This window comes from Athene cunicularia, assembly GCF_003259725.1.
Source record: "Athene cunicularia isolate RWA chromosome 1 unlocalized genomic scaffold, athCun1 chr1_part1, whole genome shotgun sequence".
Taxonomy (NCBI): Eukaryota; Metazoa; Chordata; class Aves; order Strigiformes; family Strigidae; genus Athene; species Athene cunicularia.
The window spans coordinates 7,236,629-7,263,883 of NW_020799091.1; the positions used below are offsets into that span (position 1 = coordinate 7,236,629).

The window sequence follows — 27,255 nt, forward strand, 5'->3', positions numbered from 1 at the left end:
GAGGACTGATCCCTCAACACACCATCACTCTTGAAAAACCTTTTAAGTAGAAGAGAGGCTGAAATGCAGAAATGATCATGCATTCATGAACAAGTTAGTGGCAACATCAGAACTAGACCTCAGAAGATAATCACAGAAGTCCATGCAGAGGGATAGATACAGATCTGGTGCAGTAAAACGACATCCATCTTGTTGATATTTGGCTAGCTGAGAACATAGCAAGGCAAGCTCACATCTGCCTGTATGTGTCTGCATGAACATATCCATAGATTCCAGCCTCACGCCTAATTCTCTCACACACATTTCTTGCTTCATCAAGAGCGATGCAGAAGCAAGTTACTGCTATCATTCCTCACCATCACTCAGACACCGAGCAAGAGAATGCAATGGAGCAATTCTGGTTTACTCCCTATGTTCAAGGCTGATTCACGTCACAGAATTGTGATTCTGAGGCATCTGGAGGAACAGCTTGAAAAAGTGCCTGTAAAATCTGCCTGCTTGTGGTCAGTCCCTATTTCTATTTCTTTTTGTCGCCATGCAACATAGGAAGAGACAACAGTAGTGGGCACTGGAATCCACACTGGCTGTGTGATTTTTAACTACTTTTATGCACAACTGACTAGCTTTTTAGTAATGGATTCTCAATTACTAGAAGAAATACACATGAAATATCTAGGTAGTGCATTTTAGGCCATTACTGTAGCCATCCTGTAAGCCTTTCTTTATGTGGAATGGCTTTCTTTTGAATTTCATGGTCTTTAGCATATCTCTTCAAGCAAATTCATTTCATTTGTCTCGTCTTTGCTTCCCACTAAAATCCTTTTCACAGGGGGTCTATTCAATGGCTTTCCCAGTCCTGGTGTTAGAAATGCCTTTCCTACATTAGTTACTCTTAATTTCCTTAAAAAAATCAGAGCAGAGGTGAAGTCTGGGGAGGGGAGAAGTGCTCGCTCAGCACCAGGCTCCACGCTGGTTAGAGGACAGCATTTAATGCAAACATAATCATAAATAGGACGAACTCAGGAAGTGGTTTTAAATGTGCATATTGTTCAAGATTAAAATATTCCCATGGGAACCAGTGCATCAGCTGCTTCCAGCCTGACTGAGAAACATAGTTTGGATGGGAACAGGTGGAATTCTTCCCACTGTGTGAGTCATTTTTTCTCTGGCTCCCCTTACAGACTTTGGGGCAGATCCCAATGCAACACACACTATTCATTTCAGTTCTTTGTTTTGCTCTAAACCAAATCAAATGGGCAACATGCAGGATGACTAAACTAGTGGACAGGACTGTATTTTTCAAGATTGTTGATTCTGGATCAAAATGGATTATCTTGGTTTTGTCTCTTTACTTGAATAAAATACAGATGGATAGCTTGGGCTGCGGATAAACTTTTTTCCTCCAGAAAAAGAAAAGGATTATTTCATACCTCTATCCATCACGAGACCTGTTCCTACAGACTGGGAAAAGGACCAAAGAAAGATAAAGTAGAAAAAATATTATTCATCTTTCCTGAGTAGTCAAAATTAGATGAAAATTTGAAAATCAGATTAGGATCCGAGTTCACTAAACATCAGGAGTGTCTGCATGTGATTTTTCATTTCAGTTGAATTCTAGGTCCTGGAGAGGCTAATAAATCCTGCAAGGAGAAATGTATAAAAAAAGTTAAGTTTATCACACTACTCTGTTGTCTCCATCACTTTTACCCTAATACTGTTTCTGCCAAGGCCCCATGATTACTACACTGAAGCTGGAAATAGTATAGATGCTAAAGTACAGATGAGATTTACACAAAGACAGCCTGATCCCTACAGCCAGAAGTCTCTCTTCTGTTGACTAGCTTGAGTTTAGCCCTGTAAGAATTTTGTTTCTTCATTAATTTTTTACACATGGATTATTTTTCCAGGCAAGAGAAGCAAGGAACATCATATACTCAAGTACTTCTGAGATAAGCGTAAGGGAGAGAGCTGCACCATGAAGCTACTCATGCCTGTGGGTTCTGCATCTCACTCATGCAGGCTCCATCCCTCCCTCAAGGTACCTGACACATGATAGAGCAAAAGTCCCAAGTCTTCCCATGAAATTAATTTTCTCCAGTGTTTGAAGGGAAGTGGCATATGAATTATGAAAGCTCAGAGTGTTTATAATGTGAAGCTCCTTCATTCTTTTCCACTGTGGAGGAGCAGAAGCATTGGGGACGAGCACACCCCTTACTGGATTCTCCAAGATCTGAGGCAGTGCTTTTAAGGAGTCTTTCCTGACTGATGTTTTTCACAGAAATGGTCTTCCCATGAGGAGGAAGGAGTTCTCATCTGTGTTTTGTGGCATCTGCAAGTGCAGAGCCTTCAGGCTGTTGTTGCAGTCAAGGTTCCCCTCTGATTCCAAAGGTCTTTGTTTTGCTGGATGAGATATTTGAAACACTTGTGAACCGTGAGTATTTTCACACGGGGCAGAAAAACATTCCCTGATCAGCCTTAAATATACTCCACGGTTAGAGGTGAACTCTGACTCAAAAATTTGCTAGTCTGAAAATATCAAAGATGGAGAAAACAAGCTCTTTTGTCCCAGTTTTATAGGCGACAGACAGGTGCAGATTTTGAAAACTTACCCGAGATGACATGCCTGTGCAGCATTTTGTAGGCTGCCCGGGGCTTTTGAAGGCTGCCCCAGATTTACATATATAACAGCTAGGGCATGCTCCAGCCTATCTGATGAGTTATGTGTCACTAGATACACGTCAGTCACTCATCCCACATGGGCAGCAGATGGGGAAATTGCTGGGGGTATTGTGCCTACAACTGGCCTCATACCTGCCCATGAGGTGTAGCATGGATCTTCCTGTGACGGTCACAATAAGTCACACTTCTCACATTCCCACACAAACTTGCTATGAGTAGCATGACTAGGTGTATGGATTGTGAGCTATATTTAAAGCTGGGTGGAGAAGAGTTTTCTCCAATTTAGAAGAAAGTTCACAGTTTCACCAATGCACAGGATGAAACCAACACCTTCAAAGGTATAATAGACATAAATAAAAGCATCTGCCATGGAAAGCCTTGAACGTCCTAAGTCTTTTATTGTGTATGTGGGAAATCTTTCTTCTTTATTTCAAAAATACATGGGGAAAATATGTATTTACGTGTGTACATTCGTCTATATAAACATTAGTCTTCCTCTGAACACAGTTGGAGTTACAATTGCAGGCATACTGATATCTAAACCTAGGGCTGTTTTGGCAGAGAATGTCATCTCTGGATACAAATGTTCTCTCTAATCTTTTTTCCAGAATAAGTCGATAAACAGATAAATCTCTGTTGAAACTCCCCTGAAATTACATCAGAAATTAAATTTTGTCCCATGTTCTTCTGTGTTAATAGCTTCCTTCCAACAGTGTTGGCTTTTAAAGGCTAAAAGACAGAAAATCCTTCTGTACCAAGCATTGCGTGTGCTTCTGTACCACAGTGATGTTATAAAGGCTGGCATTAGAGGGGTTTGATCTGAGGACAACACGTCTTGAACTGGGTTTGATCATTGTTGTGTCTGTGGTGTCACTTTCTCAGGAGCATTGTGGAAAATCCCACAGATAAGCCCATAATACAATTAAAGTAATAAAAACATAGTTATAATGGAAGGAAGATACAAACCCTGTCAGAGGCTCTGATTTTACATTTCTACTACAGCCAGCTGTCTAGCATCACTGTCTGAACTGCCTGGAAAGGAGGTTTCTGTCCAGCTTCCTCTATGGTCATGGTTGCCACAGGGCAACCAAGACCTTTGGGTAATGAAAAGATTACCCATAAGAGTTGGGGTGTGGTGTAAAATCTCTGCTCTTGACTGCCATCTTTCTCACCCAACTCTATCTTTCAGCTCTGACCTCAGATATCTCATTAAAGAGATCTTCTCTCTTGAGAAGCTCACAAGAAGTACATCCATCTCAGGTCTTGAGATCTTATTCCCTTGGTGAGGCTTGTCCTATCCCAGCAGTTTTACTAGAGCATCTTGAGCATGATCTGCCAGGTTACTTTTCTTTCACAAGAAGTAGGTGTTCAAATATTAATTCTAACTCTCATGCTTACAGGGGGTGGGGTCAATCCATCCTACATTAGGCTGTGAGGCAGACTCTCCAGATGTTTGCACCCTTGTGTCAAGAGGTCCTAGACAAACATTACACGGTTTTAGCTTTGAAAAATTCTCTTAGACCTCATTTTGTAGACATTTTTACTTTTCATATACTCTGGGGATGATTTATTTGGGCTGCATTTTTATATTTCTGCTTTTAAGATTGTGGGTGGATGTTGGTTATGACAATTTGTGTTTGGTATTTTGGTATTCTGGTATGTTTGCTTTTATGGTACGTGGATGGGAACTAGTTGCATTTTACAGAGCTATTTGTTGTAAAATTGTGGGGTATAAATAGGATTGAGAGAAATAGTATGCCAGATTCTTGTGCTTAAAATACCACATTGTACAAGTGTGCCATGGATTGGAAATGTGTGTTTCAGGATCTGATTGTGGTCTTTCCAGTCGTAATTTATATCTATCTGTGATGCATTGGGTTGGTCCTTCGGAGTTATCTTTGAAGCTTTTCTTCTCAAAAGCAACTTCAGTGTTATATGTCTAGTTCCAATGGTATGGTCTTTCCATCTTCAGAGATTGAAATCTCTTAGTCGATAAAACACTAACAAGGATTGGCAGACGTCTGCTATAGGCATGAAAGAGTATTCTGGTTTTCTTGCAGTGTAAGTGTGAGCTATGAAGCTATGGAAGCTTGTATTTTGCAGGATATATGTCCATAAAATATGTTTTGTAGCAAATATTTCAACATTTGAACTCAGTAGTAAAAAATTCAGTCAGGAAGGAGCAACCTACATTCAAGTTCTAGGTCTGACTTTGGCAGAGTTGAAACTTTCAAGATATTCTTCATGTCCCAGATCAATAGTATGATCAATCTGTTTTTCTGGGTCCAAAGTCAATCATTTCAACCAGAGACCCCATGCTGAAACTGAGAAGTTTATCAAAAACATTGAGAGGTTTTCTGGATTTGATCCCAGACATGCAAAAAAAGTTCATATAAGCATCTTTTTCCAGACCTCAGATTAAAAGCCACTGGGTAATTGTTGACTTGTTTGAATCTGTCCCTGCATTCTGCCTAAAAAAAAAAAATCTTCGTTTTGTTCACTTCATGACTTCAGCTTGGGAAATGAAATCCAATTTTCTAAACCATCTGTCAAAGCAGCTAAATGTTAGCAACAGAAACATACAGCTGATTTCCAGGAAGAGCACAGGCTATTATCTAACTGTATTGTCTCTGCTGAATTGGAGGGTTCCTGAGTCTAAACAAGTGGCTTTTCTTGATCTTAGTGATATCTGGCACTGAATCCTGACAGATAGGTTTTTGCAGGCTGCAAATAGCACAGGGACTTGAGACCAGTAATGATAAAATTTCATGAGAGGACTGGCTGACCACACAGGAGTACAATGCCCTGAAAAAAGCCAGAAAATTATTTGTACGTTGTATATTCCATTGTCTTTGCTTAGTGTTAGGATCAGTTGCCTTCTAAATTTCATAATTCGTTTCTGAAGATATAAGGCTGTGTTGGTTAAATTGCATCGCCATAAAATGAATAAACAGAGTCCACATGTAAAAATCATTCCTTCCTGAACATCTTACTGAGTTTTCTTCTAGACAGGTAAGTTCAGTATCATTACTGGCCACACTTCTGCTTTTTAAATCTTTTCTTAAAGCTTCATCTCACATAAATAAGTAAAATGAACTACTATGACTCATAAATGAAAGAAACACAAGTATATTTATGTAGCAAAGTTCAACAGACTTCAATTTTAACTGTCAAGTACTCTGTATAGAAATGAACCCTGTTCCAGGAGGCTTCCTGTCTGCAGAATTTAATTGCAGACTTCTGGCAATTTATTCCCTAAGTGAAGTACAAGTACTGTTCATTTTTCATATCTCTTTAATGCTGACTTCTGTGCATTTCCTGTGTGAAGTCATCCAAACAGATTTCCAGACTCTCTTGATTTCACACAAAGATACTGCCTTGGGATCCTGGCACCTACATGAGATGAACACCCACCAGTGCTTCTGAGTCAGAAGAGCTATCTGTTCTCTCTATCAGATTGCTGATGCAGTTGGTGGCCTCAGCTGAGACTGGCCTACCGTACCAAGCACCGTACAAGCAGAAAGGAAAAGACAGACTGTCAGATAAAAACGTGGTGGAAAGGACGAGTGATGCTCAGAGGTGCAGAGAGATTAAATGACTGGCCGATGGTCACCCCTTAACAGGAGTGTGACTCCCACCCAAACCTGTGTTCATTTCTGTGATAAAGGCACCAGACCTCCTCTCACTGTCTATCAAAACTCTTGACAAAACGCCATCCATGAAAGCACAAATTATTGAAGCTGGATGTAGTCTGCGCTTGCATCATGAAATGACAGCTTTCTCTTGTTTGGTTCCACAGTTCCTGTCTGCCAAATCACAGCGAACTATAGCAGTGAGTCCATTTAGTGACTCTTGCAGTGAAAATAAAAATTATGTTTCATTTTATGAAGTTGTCATCAGAAATAATGTCTGTAATTAGAAGAGAGAAAAGCTATTAGGATGCCCGAAGGCTTGTGCTGGGAGGCACCACGCTGCACACTCCCTGTGCTGACTTCAGTTTTCTGAACATGTGTCTGATAACTGAATGGGCTTAGGAACTCCTTCTGAAGCGACGGGGCGAAGGGGATGAGTGATACTCAGGCACGTCAAGCTTTGCCTGTATAATGCTCATCTGCTATTGTCATCATTATTCCTCTGGTGCCAAGTCTGTCTGATGTTAGACAATGGAGGCTGAATTCACCCATGACATAACTCTGCCAAAGGCCAACAGAGCTCTGCCACCAGAGGGATTAGTCCCTCCTAAATCTTTTTCAGCGTGTTGGATGTGCTGCAGCTGATGTGTTAACGACTCCTGACATGTGCTGCAGGACTGTCTTTGCAAAGCAGCTCACAGGGAATCTCTCATGTAGCTCAATTAATATTAATTTACATGTCTGGGAGGTGGTGTGCATTTCCCACATGCCGTCTTGAAAACAGACACAAAAAAAGCTTTAATAATGAAGCAGATCACAATGGGAAGTGGCTAACCCACACGGCCTCCCCGTGAAGGTAATCCCAGCTCCACCAGTGGAAAAGTAAACACGGGAGCTGGCTGGATGCGGGCATGTGGACGGTGCTAAAAGAGCAGGAGACCTGTGGGGTGCTTGACAGCAAGGAAGAGGATGCTTCAGGGACAGATTAAAGGTTTGAGCTGCCTCTTTTTTTTTTTTTTTTTTTTTTTTTTTTCCCCACAATCACAATCAATCTGTATGAAATCTCCAGAATAAGCCTGGCTGAACACTTGGTGATAAACATATTAGGAAAAAGGATGAGATAAACCTCATATAGATAAACTTCATTTAAGGACCAGGAACAAAGCAGACCATTTTGTCTGAAAAAAAAAAAACCCAACCAGATTTATGATCTGGGTGGAAATTACAGTATGTAAAGTATTTGCCAGTTTTCCTTTTGTGGAGAAGCAGAGCTTAGAAATGAACGAGGGAAACCGTTTCATTCTGGGAAAATACACTACAGAATGGGAAAAGGTTTGAGACTTTTAATAACACCATCGTAGGACACGTACAACTTAAACTGCAGTACTGGGTACAACTCCAGTTAGCCACATTAAAGAAATATTCCGTTTTCCCGAAGCATGGGCGGAGGCTGTAAACTGAGACACCTGGGCTATACGGCCCCTGTTTTATGACACGTTTTGTCTTACGAATAGACTTCCGCAAGCCAATCTGAAAAATCAGTCCAGCACCTCCTGCTCCCTGCCCTGGTGGTGCTGCGCTGGAGACGGACCGTGGCTCTGGTGACACCCTGGGAGTTGTGTCCCCCCCCTGCTCCCCCTCCTCGCAGGCAGCGTAGAGCCAGGCGCAGGCTCTGCCTCCTCCGCGCGGGTTTCTCGGGACTGGGTGGTTTCTGGGGACCCTCTCGCCGTTTCCAGGGCGCGGGGACGCGGGGGCTTCCGTGGGACAGCTGTGACACCTAGTGGTGACACCGGCGAGGAGCCGCTCCCACGGCCCTGGGGGAGCACCCCGGGTCTCCTGCCAGGGCTGGGAGAAGGGACCCGGGTTTCTGTAAGGGCGCCGCTGGGAGCGTCAGAACACCTTTTTAAAGGATAGCCACGTATCTAAGGCAATTTTGCTTTGCTCAGACTCCCTGCGGGTCTTTTGAGGGTCTCTTGTCACCCTCCTGATCCTTCACCAGTTGGTTCCAGTCCTTTCTGACAGCACCACGTGAGCCCGGGGCATGTGGCAACCACGGCGAACCTCAAAACCACTTTAGATGGTGATGATAGTTGTGCTGAGTTTGGTTCTATAATCCACACTTGCCTCTGGGCAATAATCTTTGGCCTTTTCCTCATTTATAAGGGGGGGTCAAAAAACCTTGTGTTCAGGCTTGATCTAAGCAAGTTTGGGATGTCCTGCCTGGTTCCTGCCTCCTGTATCTGTGTGTCCTCAAGTCTCTGCAGCCCACCTGCAGCTCTGCCAGGCAATGATTGCTGTGATAGTACTTCTGACCTGTAAACTAATCCAAGGCTCAGCAGATGTGACCAGTAAATGCATCAACTTTTGATGGTAGGTTTGCTTTTTTGACCAGGCAAACAGTTTGTTTATCACAGTGGATGGTTTACTTTCCAGAGGCTTATCCCTAGTATTATACTAATTTTTCAAGCAACAAGATGAGCTGCTAGCCTTGATTAGCCTCCTAAAATATAAATTTTAATATTCCAAACTTCACTGTAAGTGGCAGTAATAGGCATTCCTACCGGCAACCTCATCCAAGTATTCAAAAAACAGGAAAAAAAATGAGAAGGGACATAGATACAGCAGTGCTGAGAAGTGAAACATTAAACTTATTCACATGCCTCCAGACTGGGGTTTAGACACCTTTCGGTGTAGATGCTGTGGAGATCCTGCCTGTTGCCCCAGTGGTGATGTCTGTATGAAGAGCTACACGTGAGCCATGTGCAGGGACAGGGCGTTCTCTCCAGGGCTAGCTGTGTTTCTTACCATAGGCCTATTTCAACCACATTTTTCAATTTAAATTCACTTAACTACGTTCAAGATTTATCTTTAAAATGTAATATTTAACTTTAATTTTTAATTTAATTTTATATTTATTAACTGAACTTAAATGTTGTTTGGACACTTGAATGTTCTGATAAAGTCACATGGAGGATGAGAGAGAGAGCTGAGTGTCCCCAGATTACTGACACTGAACTTCGTATGCAAAATATACCCAGTTACTAATAACGCATGCAAACATTGCGACCACATACAGATATATAAACATATATATGTGTGAGGGTGTGTTTAAAAAGGGCATATTCCCAGAACTCCACACCAGTGATCTACACTCCTCCATCCACGTGGGCTACTACCCACTTTACACTTACATGTACCACAGTTCGTGTCCAGAGCCTTTCTAATGCAGCCAGTGACCTGCTGTACTGAAGATGAGGAGCAAGAGCTGATGCAACCGAGGACCAGGAGATCTGAATGAGACACCAGAAAATCTGGGAAGTCTAAACCAGAGCAGGACTGTGAGTGAGCTGTGCATGCTCAAGGGATACAAGTGCTGGGTAAATCATTTACAGGCAACTGCAGTGTGATGAAGGTGCTGCAGGGGGAAAGAGACAAATGAGACCATGGGGAATGATTGACTACAGTTAAAGGTCACAAACCTTTGTAAATATACGGTAGAAACTGAGTTAATATGGTGAAAGATTTACAAGGCCTGAGTAGACTTAGTAAGAGGGCTGGGGGTGGCAAATTTTGGACCATTATAAAAGTTGGCAGTCATGTATGAGATGAGCAAGCCTGGCAGATCCTTGGTAGCAAAGAGCAAGACCTAAGCATCCAGTTTCAGAAGGGACTGACATATTTGGAAGCCCCAGCTAGGATGGTCTGTGGAAGTCTTCATGTCACAGATTGTCTTGAATAACCTTTACAGCATCTCCTTTTGGCTCTCTGTGTGGGATGGCCTGGCTAAGGAGATGCAATCAGAACCTCCTCTTGAAAGGCACAGAAATGCGTAAAGTAACAGAGTTTAAAAGCATGAGGGCAATAGGAAGGAAGAACAGCCTGCTTGGGTAAATTTTCATAGGGGCATTGTGAAAATGCCAGCAAATGAAAGGACTGCCTGAGGCGTAATTCACACCACTGAGAGCAAAATGCAAATCAAATGAGTCGGGTTTGAGCATTGTAGCTTACTGACATGTGCAGTTGACATGACAGAGCCCTTACCAAAGCCACTTTATCTGCTCAGAAGCAAGGCAGTGGGTGTGTTTGTGCTGCTAAAACAGAACAGGTAGACAAATACATGTCAGCTCCCCAGTCGGTGTCAGTGGAGTGGACGTGGGGTTTAGAGTTGAACACTCTTTTGCCTTTGACTGATTGGTAACCAGATGAGCTTCTGTGTGCCGTGGTCAGGGTATAGGCAGCACAAATCTACACAATATTCAGCCCTTAGACTTAAACCAGTAGAATATAATTCCAAACCCTTAATCAAGAGATGCCAAAGATTATTATTCAAATACCATTTTCTTTTAGCTGTCAGGAGGAACAAAAACTTCTCTTGCCAATTTTTATGACCATTTTTAAGACTTAAAAGTGCCCTTTCCATGCCAGAATTTACATCCAAAAATTTTTACTTCTAAGCAGTGTAAATTGCATTTGCCATTTCAAAAGTGTCAAGAGAACAAGGACCCAAAGAGTGGCTGAAGCTGGATGCCATGGATCTGGGAATACAGAAAGCAAAGAGTCAGACTGGTTAGCATCTCTAAGCAGCCCCTCTCTGCTTTCAGACTCCCCTCGCATATCTTGAAACCAGGTGAAATTCCAAGTATTCTTATTTTATTTTGACAAATTCTTTCCTCCTTCCAAGCCGTCAGGACTGTGCCTTGGGATAGGTCTGTCCTTTCACTCCTGAGGGGCAACCTCTTCAGTTGTTTCATCAGACAAGCTTCCTACACAATCCATCAAATGGAACATTTACAGCATTTAATAAAAATCTGAGCACCATAGGACTTGGAGAAATGCACCTCTTTGTTCCTCTGTAGAGGGGACAGGATAAGTTTGCTGTGAGCCTGCCTGTAGGACATCACTGCTTACACACAGCTAAACTGACATCAGGATTTGTTCTTTATTCCTCATTTCTGGATTAATGTAAGGAAAAAGGATCATGAGTGATGCTAACTCAGGCTTTAACCTTTGTTTACATTTGTAGATCCCCTTCAGGACATGATGCAGGCTGCTACTGACAGCAGACTTGTTTTCCTAGACTTGCACTCGCAGGCACAGTGGAGGTTACACATGGGAGCACACCAATCTGTGACCAGTGAAGGAAAGGGGCTGCTCAGAAATAAGAAGCTCCTCTTGAATTCTCAGCTATAGCACTTTGCTTTGGTGAGCACGCTCTCTATCAGCAGGGTGGAAAGATTGACTTGGGGATGGGGGGAAAGTCCCGTGTTCATCACCAGGAAATTCAGTTTCCATGGTGTAAATGGAAGATTTCTCCCACTGTCAGAGCTGCCGTCTTGTCTTTGGCAGGAGTCACGGACTCACAGAATGGTTGAGGTTGGAAGGGACCTCTGGAGATTGTCTCATTCAATCTCCCTACTCAAGAAGGGCACCTAGAGGTGGTTACCCAGGACCATGTCCAGCTGGGTTTTTAATATCTCCAAGGATGAAGAGTCCACAGCACCTACGGCTAACCTATACCAGTGGTAGGTCATGTTTGCAGTAAAAATGTGTCTCCTGATGTTCAGACAGCACGTCCTGTGTTTCAGTTTCTGCCCAGGGCCTCTGGTCCTAACACTGGGCACCACTGAAAAGAGTCTGGCTACATCATCTTTGCACACTCCCTTTAGGTATTTATATATACTGATAAGATCCCCCCTGAGCCTTCTCTTCTCCAGGCTGAACAGTCCCAGCACTGTTAGCCTTTCTTTATAGGAAAGATGTTCCAGTTCCTTCAATCATCTTTGTGGACATTTCTGGACTCTGTCCCACTGCAGGTAGGACAAACTGGAAAGAGTCCAGTGGTAGCTGGTGGCATGGGGCTGCCCTGGGTCCGCAGCAGAACGGTGAGTGCAGACTCAGAGGAGTCATTTTCTCCAGACTAGTGTTCCCAGAAGGGAAAAAGAAAAACCAAACACTCCTTTCCCTCTCACTGCAACTGCCTGGATGAATGAGCGATGGTGGGTTAGTGGGCAGTGTGGTCTGTCAAGTCCACATGCTGGTTTCTCACATTTCAGTCAGTTGTTCTCACCTTTCTGCCAAGTAAAAATAACATATTTCCAAGGGACTTTGAGTCTGGTGATGTGGGAAGAACCACCTGCTAAAAAACACCAGGGAAGTTTTCCTGATAATTTGTCAAAGGCAGAATTTTAATCTATCATTGTGGAAAAAGGACCCCTGAAATCATTGAACCAACCCCTTGCCGAGGGGATTAACATGTGCTGAAAGTTACAGGAGCAGTCAGGAAAGTGTGGTGGTTTATTAACGAGTGTTTGTGACTGTCCACTGAGGCCTCTGCTGAGGTTGAAGATGTTTTTTGCCTCTTACTCGAAGCTTTCCCTGGCTCTGAGATGTTTGGTGGAAAGTTCCGTCCCAGAGTGGGCAGACGGTGTTATTTAGCCATGTAGGGTACAGCAGCTGGACAACCCAGGCTGTAAAGGTTTTCTTTTGACTTTTGCTGCCTTGGGACACCCTTGTCCATCCAGGCAGACACCCTGGGTGATGCACCTGTGCATGGGCCATGCCTGGAAGGACCACGTGGGAGTGTGGGTAGAGAGCAATGCTGCCACAGCAGGAATATCCTCGGTCCCTGGACACCCCCTCAGCACCACGTGGGACTGAGCAGCCCACTCATATCACACACCAGAAGAGCCTAACCCACAGCCTTCTCTAAGCAGTGAACAGGGCCAAAGTCCTGCTCCACAAAGGAGGCCAGAGCCTCCTACTTAATTTAGTGGCAGAAGCAAGACTATCCTGCTTGTTCTCAACAGAAATAATGGAGAAGGGGCAAGTGGCTGGGCTCCAAATCTCATTCTGACTCTGGGAAGCACTCGACTGGCTCTCAAGATCTTAAAATGAGTTTTCAGGGCTCACAGTTAGGAAAGACTTTCTGTTTAGACACAGATAGCAATTAAGAGCCCAGCTCTGATATTGGTGGGACATCAGTGGGGTATCAAGTCTCAACCAGTCCTTTGTGGTGGTGATATGACATCCCCACGTGCTGGCAGACCTCAGGCAGTGTTGCTCAGCCAAGCAGCCACAGTTCCCCATAGTGCCAAAACGAGCAGGTCTGTGCCCTTGAAGAGCAATGTTCCACTAGAGTTTTTGATGAAGCTGTTTATGAAGAGATTATGGCAATTCTACACAAGATTGTCATTAGGAGAACTTTTAAATTAAAAATACAAATGTATATATGTATACATGTGTACCCTGCACTTGTTACTTAGCAACTTGCTGTGTCTGTCCTCAGAAACAGAGGTTTCCATATCCAGCTATTTCTCATGATAGATCAAGGTCTGACCAATACCATCTTAATCACATAATCACTATGCTAAACAACAAATTGTAGGGAAAATTTTGTGGTACAGATAGAGATTACACTCAAAATAGCACATTAAAAAAAGTACAGATTCCAGAAGCTGGACATTTGGAACATTATGCTTATTTACACAGATAAAAATGATATTTCATTGCTTAATCCAGTGCATGTTTTCTTTTCTTTTTTTATCAACTGTAAAATCCATTAGGAAAGTTTTGTGCATATTTGCTAACAACACACTAGCAGTTGTTTGAATAAACAAAGTTCATTTTCCTTCATCCCTGCCTGTCCCATTGACTTTGCCTGGAAATGCCGATGAGGATCTTCTGTTTGCTAAACTAGTCACAGAAAGATAGCAATGTGAATTCTGTCCTGCAGTGTTTGCACAAGCGCTGGTGGCAGAACTAACATAAATGCTCATGGGAATTTGTTTCTGCAAGGTTAACGTCAGAAATGATTTATTGAAGCCTTCCTCCCGCTCCCCAGTCTGGCATCCATCAAGCAAGTAAACAACACCCCCATGATTTCAGAGTGCTCTGAGGCTGGTCACTGAGCAAACACTCCAGATCAGAGTCAATATTTTGGGAGCAATCAATCAAATGGTATTTATTTCCACAAAATTTAGGCTGAAATACTTTGAATCAAGAGTCAAACCCAATGGTTTTGAGGACAAATTCTTTTTTTCCTGTTGATACACCAAGTTATTCAGTGAGATTGGTGAGTTGATCCAGCTAAAGTTATACTCACATTACGTAGAATAACTTTAAAAAAATTATTTTCTTTTAGCTTTCTAATGAAATTATGGAAAAGAATATGTCTGTCCTCATGTGTTCCCATTTCAAGAAGAAATTGGATTTGCATGGTGTTGCCACACACTTGCGCCATGGAAATGCCTCTTCTAATCCTTTCTCCATTACTCCCCATTCCTGAGAGTCTGGTACTTCTTTAGGAGGTCTTATTTCTTTCTAATCTCTATTTTATTTATGAAATGCACACTGAAATTAATTCTTCCTTTTCCATCATGAGTGATAACTATAGAAATCTGAATCCGTAGGGCCCTGCAGGTAGAGCTCCCAGAACCAAGCCCAGCCCTCAGGGATAAATTAAATATTTATACCTTAACCAGATCGTAACCATTCTGATTACTTATTTACTTATGGCCAAGCCAGTGGTTAATGAACTCAGTCAAGAAGGATAGTAATTATTTTTTTTTTTCTGTTTATTGACCAGACAAACGGCTCTTACTTTCACAGATATAACATGTTATTTTCTAGTCACAGCCAAAACCACTTTTCCTCACCTCCAGATGTTGGGTGGTTTCAAGTATCAAACCAGAACCTGAGACAGTGGCTTGAAGCTGGCAAGTACCTCGAAGCAGGTATCAGATTGAGCTGAAATGTCAGTTTTGTCTTGTTCAAATGCCAGCTTAGAGTGTTCCTGTTAATGTGAGGACATGATTAGAGCATATTAAGCCATAAATAAAAAAGTGCTAAAGGGTGTTAAGTTTACGGTTGGACTCGATAATCTGAAGGATCTTTTACAACATAAATGATTCTATGATTCTATGATCAGCTGTGGACAGACATGCAGTTCGCAACCAGCTGCATTTATTGAATATCTTTCAGTTTTTGCCTCTGCTGGCAGCTCCTGACCAGCTCTGCCAAGAGCTGGGCGCTACCTCATCTGCTTTGGGCAGCGGTACCCAGATCAGTTTAAACACCCTGCACCCCTGAGGTGCCGCATGCTGTCCCTTTGCTGGCAGCCCCGTGGGAGTGCTGAGCAGCCACGGCTAGCCTGGGGACAAACATCTGTCCATGCTCTGGGGCACCTTAGAGCTCTCCTTCCATGTTGTTCATGTTTGCATCTCTGGTAAATTCCTTCCTCCTTCCTCTGCTCTGCAGGGCTCAAGTCCAGTTTATTTTCCAACCTCTGTGTTACTAAAGAGATTTTTCTTTTTTCATCTGCACCCAGGAGAATCAACGTGTTAGTACAAGAACATGGCATGGCTCAGGAGACCCTGGGTTTGGTGGTCACATCTGTACTCCTTCTCCAAAGCCTGCTTCAAGGGCCTTGGCTAGCCAGGAAAGTCAACCTCGGATCCCAGCTGCTTCTTCCCACTGGTACCCCAGCACAGCACAGCAGCTCCATCTTCTTCAGTGGCTGGCATGTGGCAGCCCTGCACCTACTTCTCTAATGTTTCCTAGAAATTAAGAACATGAGGGTGGTTTTCAGAAAGAGATGCAGGCTGACGTCCATAAATGCCGTCCTTCTAGTCCCAGGCTCAGCAATTGCTTCCTCTGTAAAGTGAGATAAATTATTTAACCTGATCTTTATCTTCATTAAGAATATGATTCTGAGATAGGAATTTCTAAAGCCTGTCTATGTGCATGTCTGCATTAGTTAAAAAAACCCACTCTAGTCAAATTTGTGTGTAGTTTTGTAGATGAGCTATAGAAGTTAGAAGAAAGGACTTTGCAGTCTCTTTTCTTTTTTTTTTTTTTTTTTTTTTTTGGCAGATTCTTCCCCTCTCCTTGTGGAAGATTTCTCTTTCCTTCCTTAAATGAGCAGTGATGAGCAGGTGCAATAGGGAATGGGATGTGAAGTGTCAGGTCCTATTTTTGCTGAGAATCTATTCATATGGAGATTTTTCTCCTGCTCTCCCCACTCTATGCCTCTTAGAGACAACAGATCCTCAAACTTTTTGGTTTTTCTTCTGTATCCAGTTGGGTTCATCTGGGGTTGTAGGGAAAGCTTTTCAAAGCTGAGCATTTGAAAACTTGTCCCTCTTCTGCTTCAGTTGGTTCAACAGAGCTGGGGAGGTGTGGAGGTCCCTGGCACCTATTGCATATCCATACACTGCCTTCCTCCACATGGCCAGGTACGTGATCATAGAATCACAGAATCTTTTAGGTTGGAAAAGAGCCTTCAGATCACTGAGTTCAACTGTAAACTTAGCAGTGCCAAGCCCACCACTAAACCGTGTCCCTAAGCACCACATCTACAAGTCTTTTAAATACTCCCAGGGATGGTGACTCAACCACTTCCATGGGCAGCCTGTTCCAATGCTTGACAACCCTTTTGGTGAAGAAATTTTTCCCAATATCCAATCTAAACCTCCACTGATGCAACTTGAGGCCTTTTCCTCTTGTCTTATCAGCACTCATGTCCCAACAGCCATGACAGCTCTTGGATCCTTCTTTCTCTCTTAGTCCACCACAGCTGGGCCATCCTCTCTGTGACATGAGACAGCAGCTTGGTAGCAGATTTGGCAATGAGACTGCAAAATCCTGACTCCTGACAGGAGCCCAGGCTGTGGGAGGGAGTCATGGGTCTGCAGAGCACAGCTACTGAAAAGGCCACACAAGTGAGGAGGACTGGGCTGGTGGCCACGTCTCTCAGACTTGACTTTTCACAGCCAAAATAAGAAAAAGTGCCTGATATCCCGAGGAGAGGGGGAGGAAGGGATGTGGTCCTGTGCAATGTCTTGCTACATCCTGAAGCTGGCAGATGCAGATGCTGCTCTCAGGCATTTTGGAGAGGGAGGGACTTCACAATCTCACAGAAAGAAAACTCAGCTCATCCCATGGCAAACCGAGGGCTCGCTTTGCTGGCACTGACAGGATGAATTACTGGTGTTGCAGGATGAAACTTGCGCCTTTCCCTGCTTCAGTTATAAAACTGTTCTCCAGGGAAGCAGGGATGGCTTCTCACTTCTTTTGGCTCCACTCAGGCCACAGCTGTAGAAACATGATTGTTTTCAGTGGAATGATATTATTGTTTGTCATACTTTCATATGTTGAGGCCTCTGTAGCTGAATTTTCAACATTATATATATATATATTCTCTCCTCCTCTGAGAAACCCTCTTCCCCATTTCCAGGCCTCTCCCACACCCCCTACCTTTCAAAAAGATGCTGTGGTTTTATTGTGCTTCTCTTGTGTGTGAGTCTGCAAATGCTTCTTGCTTTCTGCCTGAGGCCTGCCAGCTTTTTCCCACCACGGCCAAATGGCAGCAGAAAGAAGAAAGACTATCAACTCAGGCTGGAGGCTTTCCTTTCTGCTGTGCTCTCCCAGCCCTTTCCTTTTAAACATAACTAACATGAAGTCAAGGTAGAGATCATGTTAAGTCTTTTGAACAACCTTTTTGGAGTATACGTGCTGCTGGCTTCTGCTACTGGCACCTTCCCTTGTCACAGCAGGGGACAGATGTCCCTTTGGCTCTTTTGCCATGCTACAACATTATTGAGTCTTTTTTTTTGCTCCATGAGCAATGTTATCAACCTGTTGCAGCCATGCCAGTCCTGAGCCCAGGGCTGAGCAAGAAGGAGAGATCAATATTAATCAGAGGGTAAACTAGTGATTTCCTTAGCTGATGCACTTGGTACAAACCATCATGTATGGTCCAGAGCTGGCAGATGTGCTGCTGGGCAAAGCCTTCACACTAGCAGCTGAGGTGCATGCCCTGCTTTGCCCTCACTTTTCCAGATGCTGGTTTGGAGCCTTGATGGACAGAGGGGAAGTACAGTTGTCCCGCTGCTGCACACCATTGCCATTGTTGTGCCATTGCTGCCCCATTTAATGGGTTCAACGTTAGGAGCCTGGAAGAATGCCAGGGTGGTGAAACATTGGCAGGGTTTGCCCAGAGAGGCGGTAGATGCCCCATCCCTGGAAACATTCAAGGCCAGGTTGGACGGGGCTCTGAGCAACCTGATGTGGTTGAAGATGTCCCTGCTTATTGCAGGGAGTTGGACTAGATGGCATTTAAAGGTTCCTTCCAAACCCATTCCATGATTCTGTGAAAGCCCCTGGCAATGTTGATCTTACTGAAGAGATACCAGCCCTCTAGGGAGTGATGGGATGCAGGTCAGGGCGCAGCCTGGCAGGGCTGGGAACAGGCAGAGGTGGGGAGCCCCGGCCTGACAGCGGCTCCCTGCTTTGTGTCCCAGCCCCGCAGTGCCACACAGAGCACATCTGTCCCGAGCATCCCCCAGGAATGGCCTGGACATGAGTGGGGCGCGGGGCTGGCGAACTGCGGTGAGGGGCTGGGGCCAGGGTGCAGCTGCCACTAGATGTCAGCCACTCCTTGCTGCAAAGCAAAAGGCCCAAAAATGCAAGAAAAATCCCTGAAAAGACTCAATTCCTGCCTTTCTATGGGCACTCCGGTTATCATCCCTTAGCAAGTACCTGAGTGAGAACGTCTCTGAGTTGCTTTGGAAGAAAGCACTTCACTTTATCCACGAAAACATTTTATTACTCTGCATAATAATGTTTTAAACCTTAATATTGTGGCAGTAGATTTGTCAAATAATTTGCATCTATTTTGCAGGAAGGATGTTTTTCTCTTCCTCAGAGTAAGCTCAGGAAATGAGACAACCAGGCAGGAAACTAGCTAAACACTGATGGAAATATAAAATGAAGATATTTATCTTATCACTATATTGACAAGCTATGGGTAATTGTTTTCAATGTTTTAAACCGTTGATTTAAAAATGGACAAAACTGAAGTTAAGTCTTCTTTCTTCGAACCCTGTGAAATGGATCTAATTAATCAGCACTTTTGCTTCTGACAAGCAAACACAGCAACAAAATCAAAAGTTACAAACTGCAGTAAACTTTGCAGTATGATAATATTTGTGTTTGGAGTTTAACCTGTTTCCTGTGCTGTGGTACCTAATATCTGGCACACAGGAGATCCCTGCTCCCCCCAAAACCTAGGAAAACAGAACAGCAGTTTCTCAGCGATACCTTTAGTGTGAGTCCTCGCTTGCTGTTGCTACTCTCTAAGGCACCTTTGTGCTCTTCCATCCCTGTGGTGATTCTTTGGTCGGCTGTTCCCAGAGTGTAAAACAAAACATCTGGTTGTTAACAACACAAAGCTGTTACAACAGCTGCAGTCTGCCAGGATGCACAGGACCTCTGGCCAGAAATCATTTCCCAGCTGCAGGAAATAGTGATAGGGGATCTATTGTACCAGCTCAGCATCAGCTGGGAGCTGCCTGGTCTGCACCATGTTCTCGTCCATTCTTGGTGAGGTGCAGGCATGACGCAGCTCCAGCCAGGGCCATGCTCTGCCTCATCACCCTCGCATCCAGCACTGGCTTTGAAAGCACGAAGAGATGATCTGTCAGTACTCAAACTACGCCAATATTTGGCAGTCTGGTTGAACCATCCTAGACTGAGACAGAGGCTGGAAACTCCTGGCATATATTATGAGCCAGTTAGTCCAAATGTGGCAAAAAGGTGATTATGGAGCCTCAGGAACACAGCTACTATGGGGCTGTGCAATGGGGCTTTCACCTATAGGTGAGAAGTTCAAAGCTGGATTCAATTACACCAGTCGAAGCATCATACTTAGGGGGTTACCAACAGCTCTGCTGAAGGATTTGCTCTTTTAGCCAAGACTGGGGAAGCTGGAAGTGATTGGGTAGTTGCCGCTATCTCTCACCCATTCCTGCATATCTGCAGGTAGATGCAGCTCTGGCCTCATGGGGGATGATGGTGCAAGGGGGCTTAGGGAGCAGCTCCACGGGATGATGCCTGCAGGAGCCAAGGCATTGTAAGCCAGAGCCCTGCTCCCCCAGCAGTTCATGCTGCCTTGTGCTGCATAAACCAGATCATTGACATGATCCAAGCTAAACCTTCAGCATAAAACAAAGCAAAAATTCTGATGGTTATTTTTAACCCAGATCCTTTTGCTGATCTGCTTTGAAGCTCAGTGCCACAAATAGGTGGACTGGCAAAAGGAAGGAGCTGAAATGTGGTGCAGTTATGGGAATAAGTGGCTGACGATGGAGGGTGTGTGGTGGAAACTCTACCACCAAATCCAGGGTCTCATGGTGCCACCTGGATCTTAGGATGCTCCTGATTTCTGGCAGCAGAACTCTGTCTCATTTGCCACAAACTCTTTAATATTTGCTCCTTTTAAAGGCAGCTTTAAAAAAAAGAAGACAAACCCGAGTAACCAAGCAAAAAACCCCAAGCCTAAATAGAAAAACAACCACAAAAAGTCCTCATAAAGACGATTTTTTTGTGTGTTTTGTACACAGACACATACATACTCCCCTCCATAGGCAAGCCTGGTCTCATCTGACATCACAGTGCCTGAGGGAGATTGTCCCCTATTCAAAGCCACTCCAGCAACCCATTGTCACTTCACTGTCACTGGTGCTCTGATGTCGGGGACGTGCGTAAGGACAAGAGGCCATCGGAGAGACCTGGAGCAGCCAACACCATCTCAAACGCTAGACCTGAGGATCTGTTGGTGTGAACAGCCCCAATAACAAGAGGGAGATCCCGCTTCCTCCCCTAGAAGCTCTTTTCTTTTGTTTGTTACATTTAACTATAGCTATATTAAAGACTCTTAATTATAAGTTTCAGAGACCTCATTAATCACCAACCTGACAACATTACAGAGATGAGCTGCCAAAGGCATGACCAAATCACTAATTACCGGGTTTAGATTCTGCTGTTCAAAACTTGATTAGCTACAGATACACAGGTGATAATTCCTACTGTCTTCTTCATAGTGCACCCTCACTATTATCCGCTCTAGTCTGATTTAGGTTCTTACTAAAATAACATTATGTTAATTAAGTAATCCCACACACAGAATGCTTAATGATGGAGATGATTAAGTGGGTTTAGATGATGACTAATATCTCAAACTGTACTATAAGTGTCAGAGAAACTGGTGAGGGATGTACACAAAAAGAAGGAACTCCTCACTGCCACTGTAAATCCTAACTGTGAGCACAAATTATAAAAAGGAATGAAAAGTAAGCCAATCATTAATAAGCTTAATTTAAAAAAAACAACTGCAAAAAAATGCAATCAATTGGATCTCTTCTCTGAAGAGCTAAAATTACCCATAGGAGCAAGACCATTTCAAGTGTGTTAACTAAGAGCAGAATCTGCCCCTTTCAGTTTCTCATGTACTCAACAGGTAGGTGGTAATGCTGCCCTCCTCCACCATATGCCTTGGATCTGAAAGCTCAGTGGATCTTTGGATGTATGTATTCCATAATACATGAAATAAAAAGGAGCCTTACAGGAAGCTCTGCTCTCCCCAGGAGCCACATCACAGCAGTGCTACAGCAGCAGATGCTTGTGCTTCCACCTTGCACTCCTGTTCAGTTTTGGGGACGTGCTCAGACGACCCTAAATGACCAGCTGCATCCCCAGCCAGCACCCGGGACCTGTGCACTGTCTATGAAAGGGTTTCTGTCCACCCCGTGTGTAAGCCCTTGAAGCATGCATGTACTTTCACCGTTGCCCAAGGGTGTTTTGTTCCCAGTTATTTCTTACAACCCACATTTAGGTCCAAACCGTGCTGGATTGACTCATTCAGAGATCCCTTCACTGCAGCATGAGACTTTCAGTCTTCCTTCCTTCAGGGGAAGAAAGCACTTCCAACGATGATGAAGTCAATTTAAGAAACAAACTCACCAAAAACGTGAGGGCTGCCAAGATTACCTTAATTATCCACAGAGGTTAAAATTTTATTTTGATATAAAAATTAAATAGCAAAGTTGCTTTTTTTTTTTTTTACAGTGATAAATTAGAAATTTACAGTACATACATTGAAGTAGATATATTTTCTGTACACCCCAAAATAATCAGTGTCTATTTCCTTAAAATTCAGAAAAGGGAGTTAAGTCGTCTGTTTAATATAAGAGCTAAGCTTGTACCTCCCCAGCAGATGCTTCCAAAACCTGCAGTGAGAGCACAGGCTGAGGGGGAGGAGCTGGGAGCAGGGACTGCGCAAGGAAGGTAACTGCTGCAAAGTTTCTAGTTGTATAACCACAGAAACTGTACTTCCGAGACAGGATTAGTCACACATTTTTTGGCTTTAAATTCATAACAACGTGGAAACGAGAGAACATACGAGTTGCAGATACCCACTCTTTGCAACCACCGGGTTTTTTGGCTATCTATCTGCTGTGACTTCCCACTCAGTGGGAAGTACAGTGTCCCCTCAACTGCTGGGGAAAGATGTTCTTTCAGGAACAGCAGCTGGTGTCTCTCCCCAGCCCACCTCCTCCCCATAGGATTTAAGTCCCTCACATTCTTTAATGGAATATCCCCCCAGGCCCCTCAAAGGGCTATGCCGTGCTATCCTCATCCAACTCGCTTACGTCTCAGATTGCTGGGGACGTGTGTCTGTCACAGTCCACAGGGTCACAGGCAGAAATGCAGGGATTTGAGAACAAGTTACAACTTAACATTCACTTCTGTGTACATAACATGGTTAAAACTGCCATTTATTGAAACAGTTAGGTCAAACATGGGTTGTATCGGCCAGGAGAGTATCCAAATCATTTCAGAGTGAAGGACACTTGAGTGAACATGACACCTTGGCACAGCCAAATACTAGGTTACAAGAAAAGGCTCATACTGACTTTACATTCCTCGCTGCATCAGGAGAAAGATTGCACGATGGAGAAGCTCTGTCATCTGAAGATCTCCTCCTTTCGGAACTCCTTGTCCACAGAGGGATAACCAGATCCAAACACAACACTAATAGCAAGACACTTTATGGAGAGGATGAAAAGGCTTGGCTGGTATGCGGTGTTGGCCAAGACAATGCTTGTGTGTCTTGAGCAGAATGTGTCAAGTTGTCACTTGTTCTGCTGGAGAGGGAGCCCAACCGCAAAGACTGCAATTAGGGTTTGTTTGGGGTTTGGTGTTTTTTTTTTTTTAAAAAAAAAAGAAAGAAGTACTCTAGCACATGTTTCAACATTGACATTGAAACAATACACACTTCTGGGACAGATTAGTGCTCACAGCCAGAGCTGGAATGAACTGTGGTTTGGGAAGCACATGGGGCACCTGTGTGAAAAGCAAGGACTGTAATAAAGCAGTGCCTGTTCTCAGCTGCCCTTGAAGGTCGTCCGAGTCAGGGCACCAGGGAGATGCTCTGCAGCTGACCAGGTTCCACACAAACAAATGAAGCAAAAGTTTAGGGCACGCAGATAAAACCAAAGGTCCTTCAAAGGGATAGAGCATCAGAACATTGTTCTCTTAAGTGCTTCTAGACTATTTCTATTTGCAGCACCTTTCTTATTAACCAGACAAGTCCGCAACACAAGGTTCAAGCTCCCCACGAGCACAAGCCAATGCCTCCTCAAATAAAAGCATAAAAAACTCAACAGTTGCTATGAAACAGGATTATTCACCAAGAAGTTGGATCTCTTCTTTTGGGATCCCTTTACAAAAACTGGAAATGTCTCTTGTTCCCGAGGACTGAATGCCTGCTCACATCCTGCATGTAAATATACATTTGAAAAAACTTCGTAGCTATCGGAGCATCGTTGTGAGGCCGTCAGCTGTACTGCAATGTCATGGGCTGAGAATGTTCTTTTAATTGTAACTGACACACATAATTATACAACTGATCTGTGTGAACATGAGGTTGCCAAGGAACTTAACATTTCGCTTCTCCCCAGACTGGCGTCTGCAGAGATACCATCACACTGAATGAAATATATTAAGACTTAATTGCTTCATGTGATGGGTCTCCAGAGAGAGCCAGATGTTTACTAGGAGAAAACTGGCATTGTTTGAAGAGACCCTCAACTCATTTTTCTCTTTCCTGGAGAAAGGAACACCATAAAGTAAGACTTTATTTAAAGCTATTAAACACAGCAGAATAAAGCAGTCCACTGGAAATAGCAGGAGCACCTGAAGGTACAGGAATGGAGGCAGACGGATAATGGTAATTAATGCAGTCCAGACAGAGATTCCCAGCTCCCACTGACTCCTCTACTTTTGACAATGGCCTTGAGCAAAGCTTTTAAAAAATCACAAATATTGACAGAACCACAGAATAATTCAGGTGGGAAGGGACCTAGAGAGGTCCAAATTCCTGCAAGGCAGAGCCAACTCTCAATTCAGACCAGGTTACAGATGGTAGGAAGAATGAGTCGAAATTATTATTAGACCATCAGATGACTTAAAGAATCATCCTCACTAATACCTCACTAAATGCTGCTCATCATTGATAACTCTCAGACCTGGAAAGTCCACTTGGTATCTGTTGGAGGACCTGGTCCTTGGCTGACTTGTGCAGCACATGGGAGCAACAGAATACCCCAGGGCATAAAGACACAACCCTCAGCAAACGCTTCCTTCACGGTGCCGAACTTGGAAAGAAGACATCTAACTGAGGTCCTGGGTGCTCCATCTTCTGATAACTGGACCCTCAATCAGCCCATAATTTGGCCCCAGATTGCCTTTCCTCCATCAGCTATAAGACCATGAAAAGAAAACAACATCCCACAGCTGTGGGCTACAATCCCTCAGCTTCTAAAGACTTCAGTATATTGCATCCTGCTTTAAAACAGAAAAAACAACAAAAAGGAAGATAACGTGTTTGGATATTTCACAGCTTTTAAAGCCTCCCTTGGCTTTCTTATTTTGGGCAGCATGGTTTATGGCTATTGTATCTGCAGCATGATCTTTTTGCTGTTTATTCTTTAAGGCTTTTTTTTTTTTTCCATCCTCCAGAGACAGGTTGTGTAACCGTCTCCCTAACTCTGCTCCCAACATTTACATGGCAATGCTTACACACAGCCAGTCTTTAATGGGAGATCAGTCAGACCATCGGGATGTCATCCTTTTCTCATACCACGGTCTCATTCCCTTTCCCAGGTTTCACCCAACCATCTGCTCTCTTCTCCCGTTTCACTTTCCCTGAGTTCACCAGTCTGTTCGAGCACTTCTGCCACGTGTGCAGAGTTTTGGCCGACCAGATCCACATACCTGATGTAATACCCACCAGGAGGGACATGAAGATTTTGAGCATCTCCACTGCCATATTGGAATCGTCTGCTGAATAGCGGAAAATGGCCCAGTTGGAGATTTCGTAGAAATAACAGGCAATGACACACGTTGCTGGGACGGTGTACAGCACTGAAAAGACACCGATTTTGACCATCAGTCTTTCCAGTTTGTCAGTTTTAGTTCCATCTTTCTGGAGATTAGACCTGATTTTAAATAAGGCCACAAGTCCTGCTGCAATGAATAAAGTCCCAATGACCAGGTAGGTGAAAAGTGGAGCGACGACAAAGCCCGTCAACGCATCTAGGTTCTGGTTCCCAACATAGCACAGACCGGTGAGCTCGTCTGCATCTACTAGTCTCATAATCAAAATGACTATGGTCTTCACTGCGGGGATAGCCCAGGCTGCAATATGGAAATAAGAGCTGTGCATTTCTATAGCTTCATGGCCCCACTTGAGTCCGGCAGCCAGAAACCACGTCAATGTCAGAATAACCCACCAGATGGAGCTAGCCATCCCGAAAAAATACATCAGCAAGAAAATTATAGCACATCCTGTGTTCTTAAGACCTTCTTGGATAAGAACAGGTTCTGCTGCCTCTTCAAAATCACAGGATATCCTTTCCCGGCCCACAGTTAGCCTCACAATATAAGCAATGCTATAAATATTGTAGCACATGCTCAAAAATATGATTGGGCGCTCCGGGTAGGAAAATCTGGATGAATCAATCAGGAAGGTCAGAACTGTGAAGGCAGTTGAGATGAAGCAAAGACTGGCCCACACAGCCATCCAGATATCTGTGAATTCCTTAGCCGACCTGCTGTAGAGACCAGCGTCGTAGCCACACTTCAGGACACAGTTCAAGCTTCTCTTCACCCAGATGTACTGATCCGAGTTAGATCCCATGCTGTGGCACTCCTCTCCAGGCTGCAGGGAGGTCTTGCTATGAAGGGGCACCTCTTCGTCTCCTGGGCCCTCCATGCACATGTGGTTGTGATCATTCTGGGGTGGGAATTTGCTGCAGTTTAGGCTGTCTGGCCAGGCAAATCCAAATTCTTTTAAAACGGGTTCGCATCTTCTTTTGACAGAGAGGCACATGCCACCGCAGGGACCTATAGGGATGTTAATCTTCTCTGTGCACATCGGAACATAGACGGAACAAAGGAAGAACTGGAAGAAACAGGAATCACAAGTGCGTTAGGGGAAATTAAACAGGTCAAAATGTAACAAGTTTTCTCTTTTTTTTGCCTTTTTAGCAGTAATATTTGGTCCTTTGCCTTAAAAAACAGGAAACAGCATAAAACAAATAAACCAAGAACAATAAAAACAAAGGAGAAAAAAACCCCAAAAGCTAACAATGTTGTCTTCTTTCAGTTCGAATGTGGTCCAGAGCCAAAGCCTGAACATTTTACTCCCTAGATTAGCTTTGCGTAAATTTAGCCCATCAGTTTCAATAAAGTGAGTGGGATTTAGCCAGATCTAAACCTCAAGGGTGCAATTTAGGAAATCAAAAGAGCAAATTAAGGCGGTTTAAACAAATACATAGATTTGTTCTACGCACTGCCTGGGTATTACAGCTAACACGCAAACAGAAGAAAAGGCATTTATTGAATTAGTTTGGTTCGCGATCCCCCTAGAAGAATGTCTTTTTCTTCTGCCATAAGGTCACGTACGTATTTACAACGGGAATAAAATATCGTCGTTTTCTCGGCTTTTGAATAATCGCAGTTCTGCGACGCGACAGCGTCAGAGGGATTGCGTGCTAATTCGGCAACTCTGCCCCAAGAAACAAGCCGGGTTTTGTTCGATGAA

At 43.8% G+C, this 27,255-nt stretch overlaps 1 protein-coding gene across 1 annotated transcript; it reads right to left on the reverse strand.

The window, feature by feature from the left end:
• Nucleotides 1–23,368: 23,368 nt before the first annotated feature.
• FZD4 (frizzled class receptor 4) lies at nucleotides 23,369–26,644 on the reverse strand. The gene has a single exon (XM_026854651.1). The coding sequence runs from the start codon at nucleotides 26,584–26,586 to the stop codon at nucleotides 25,285–25,287; it is 1,302 nt and encodes a 433-aa protein (XP_026710452.1). The 5' UTR covers nucleotides 26,587–26,644; the 3' UTR covers nucleotides 23,369–25,284.
• Nucleotides 26,645–27,255: the final 611 nt, after the last annotated feature.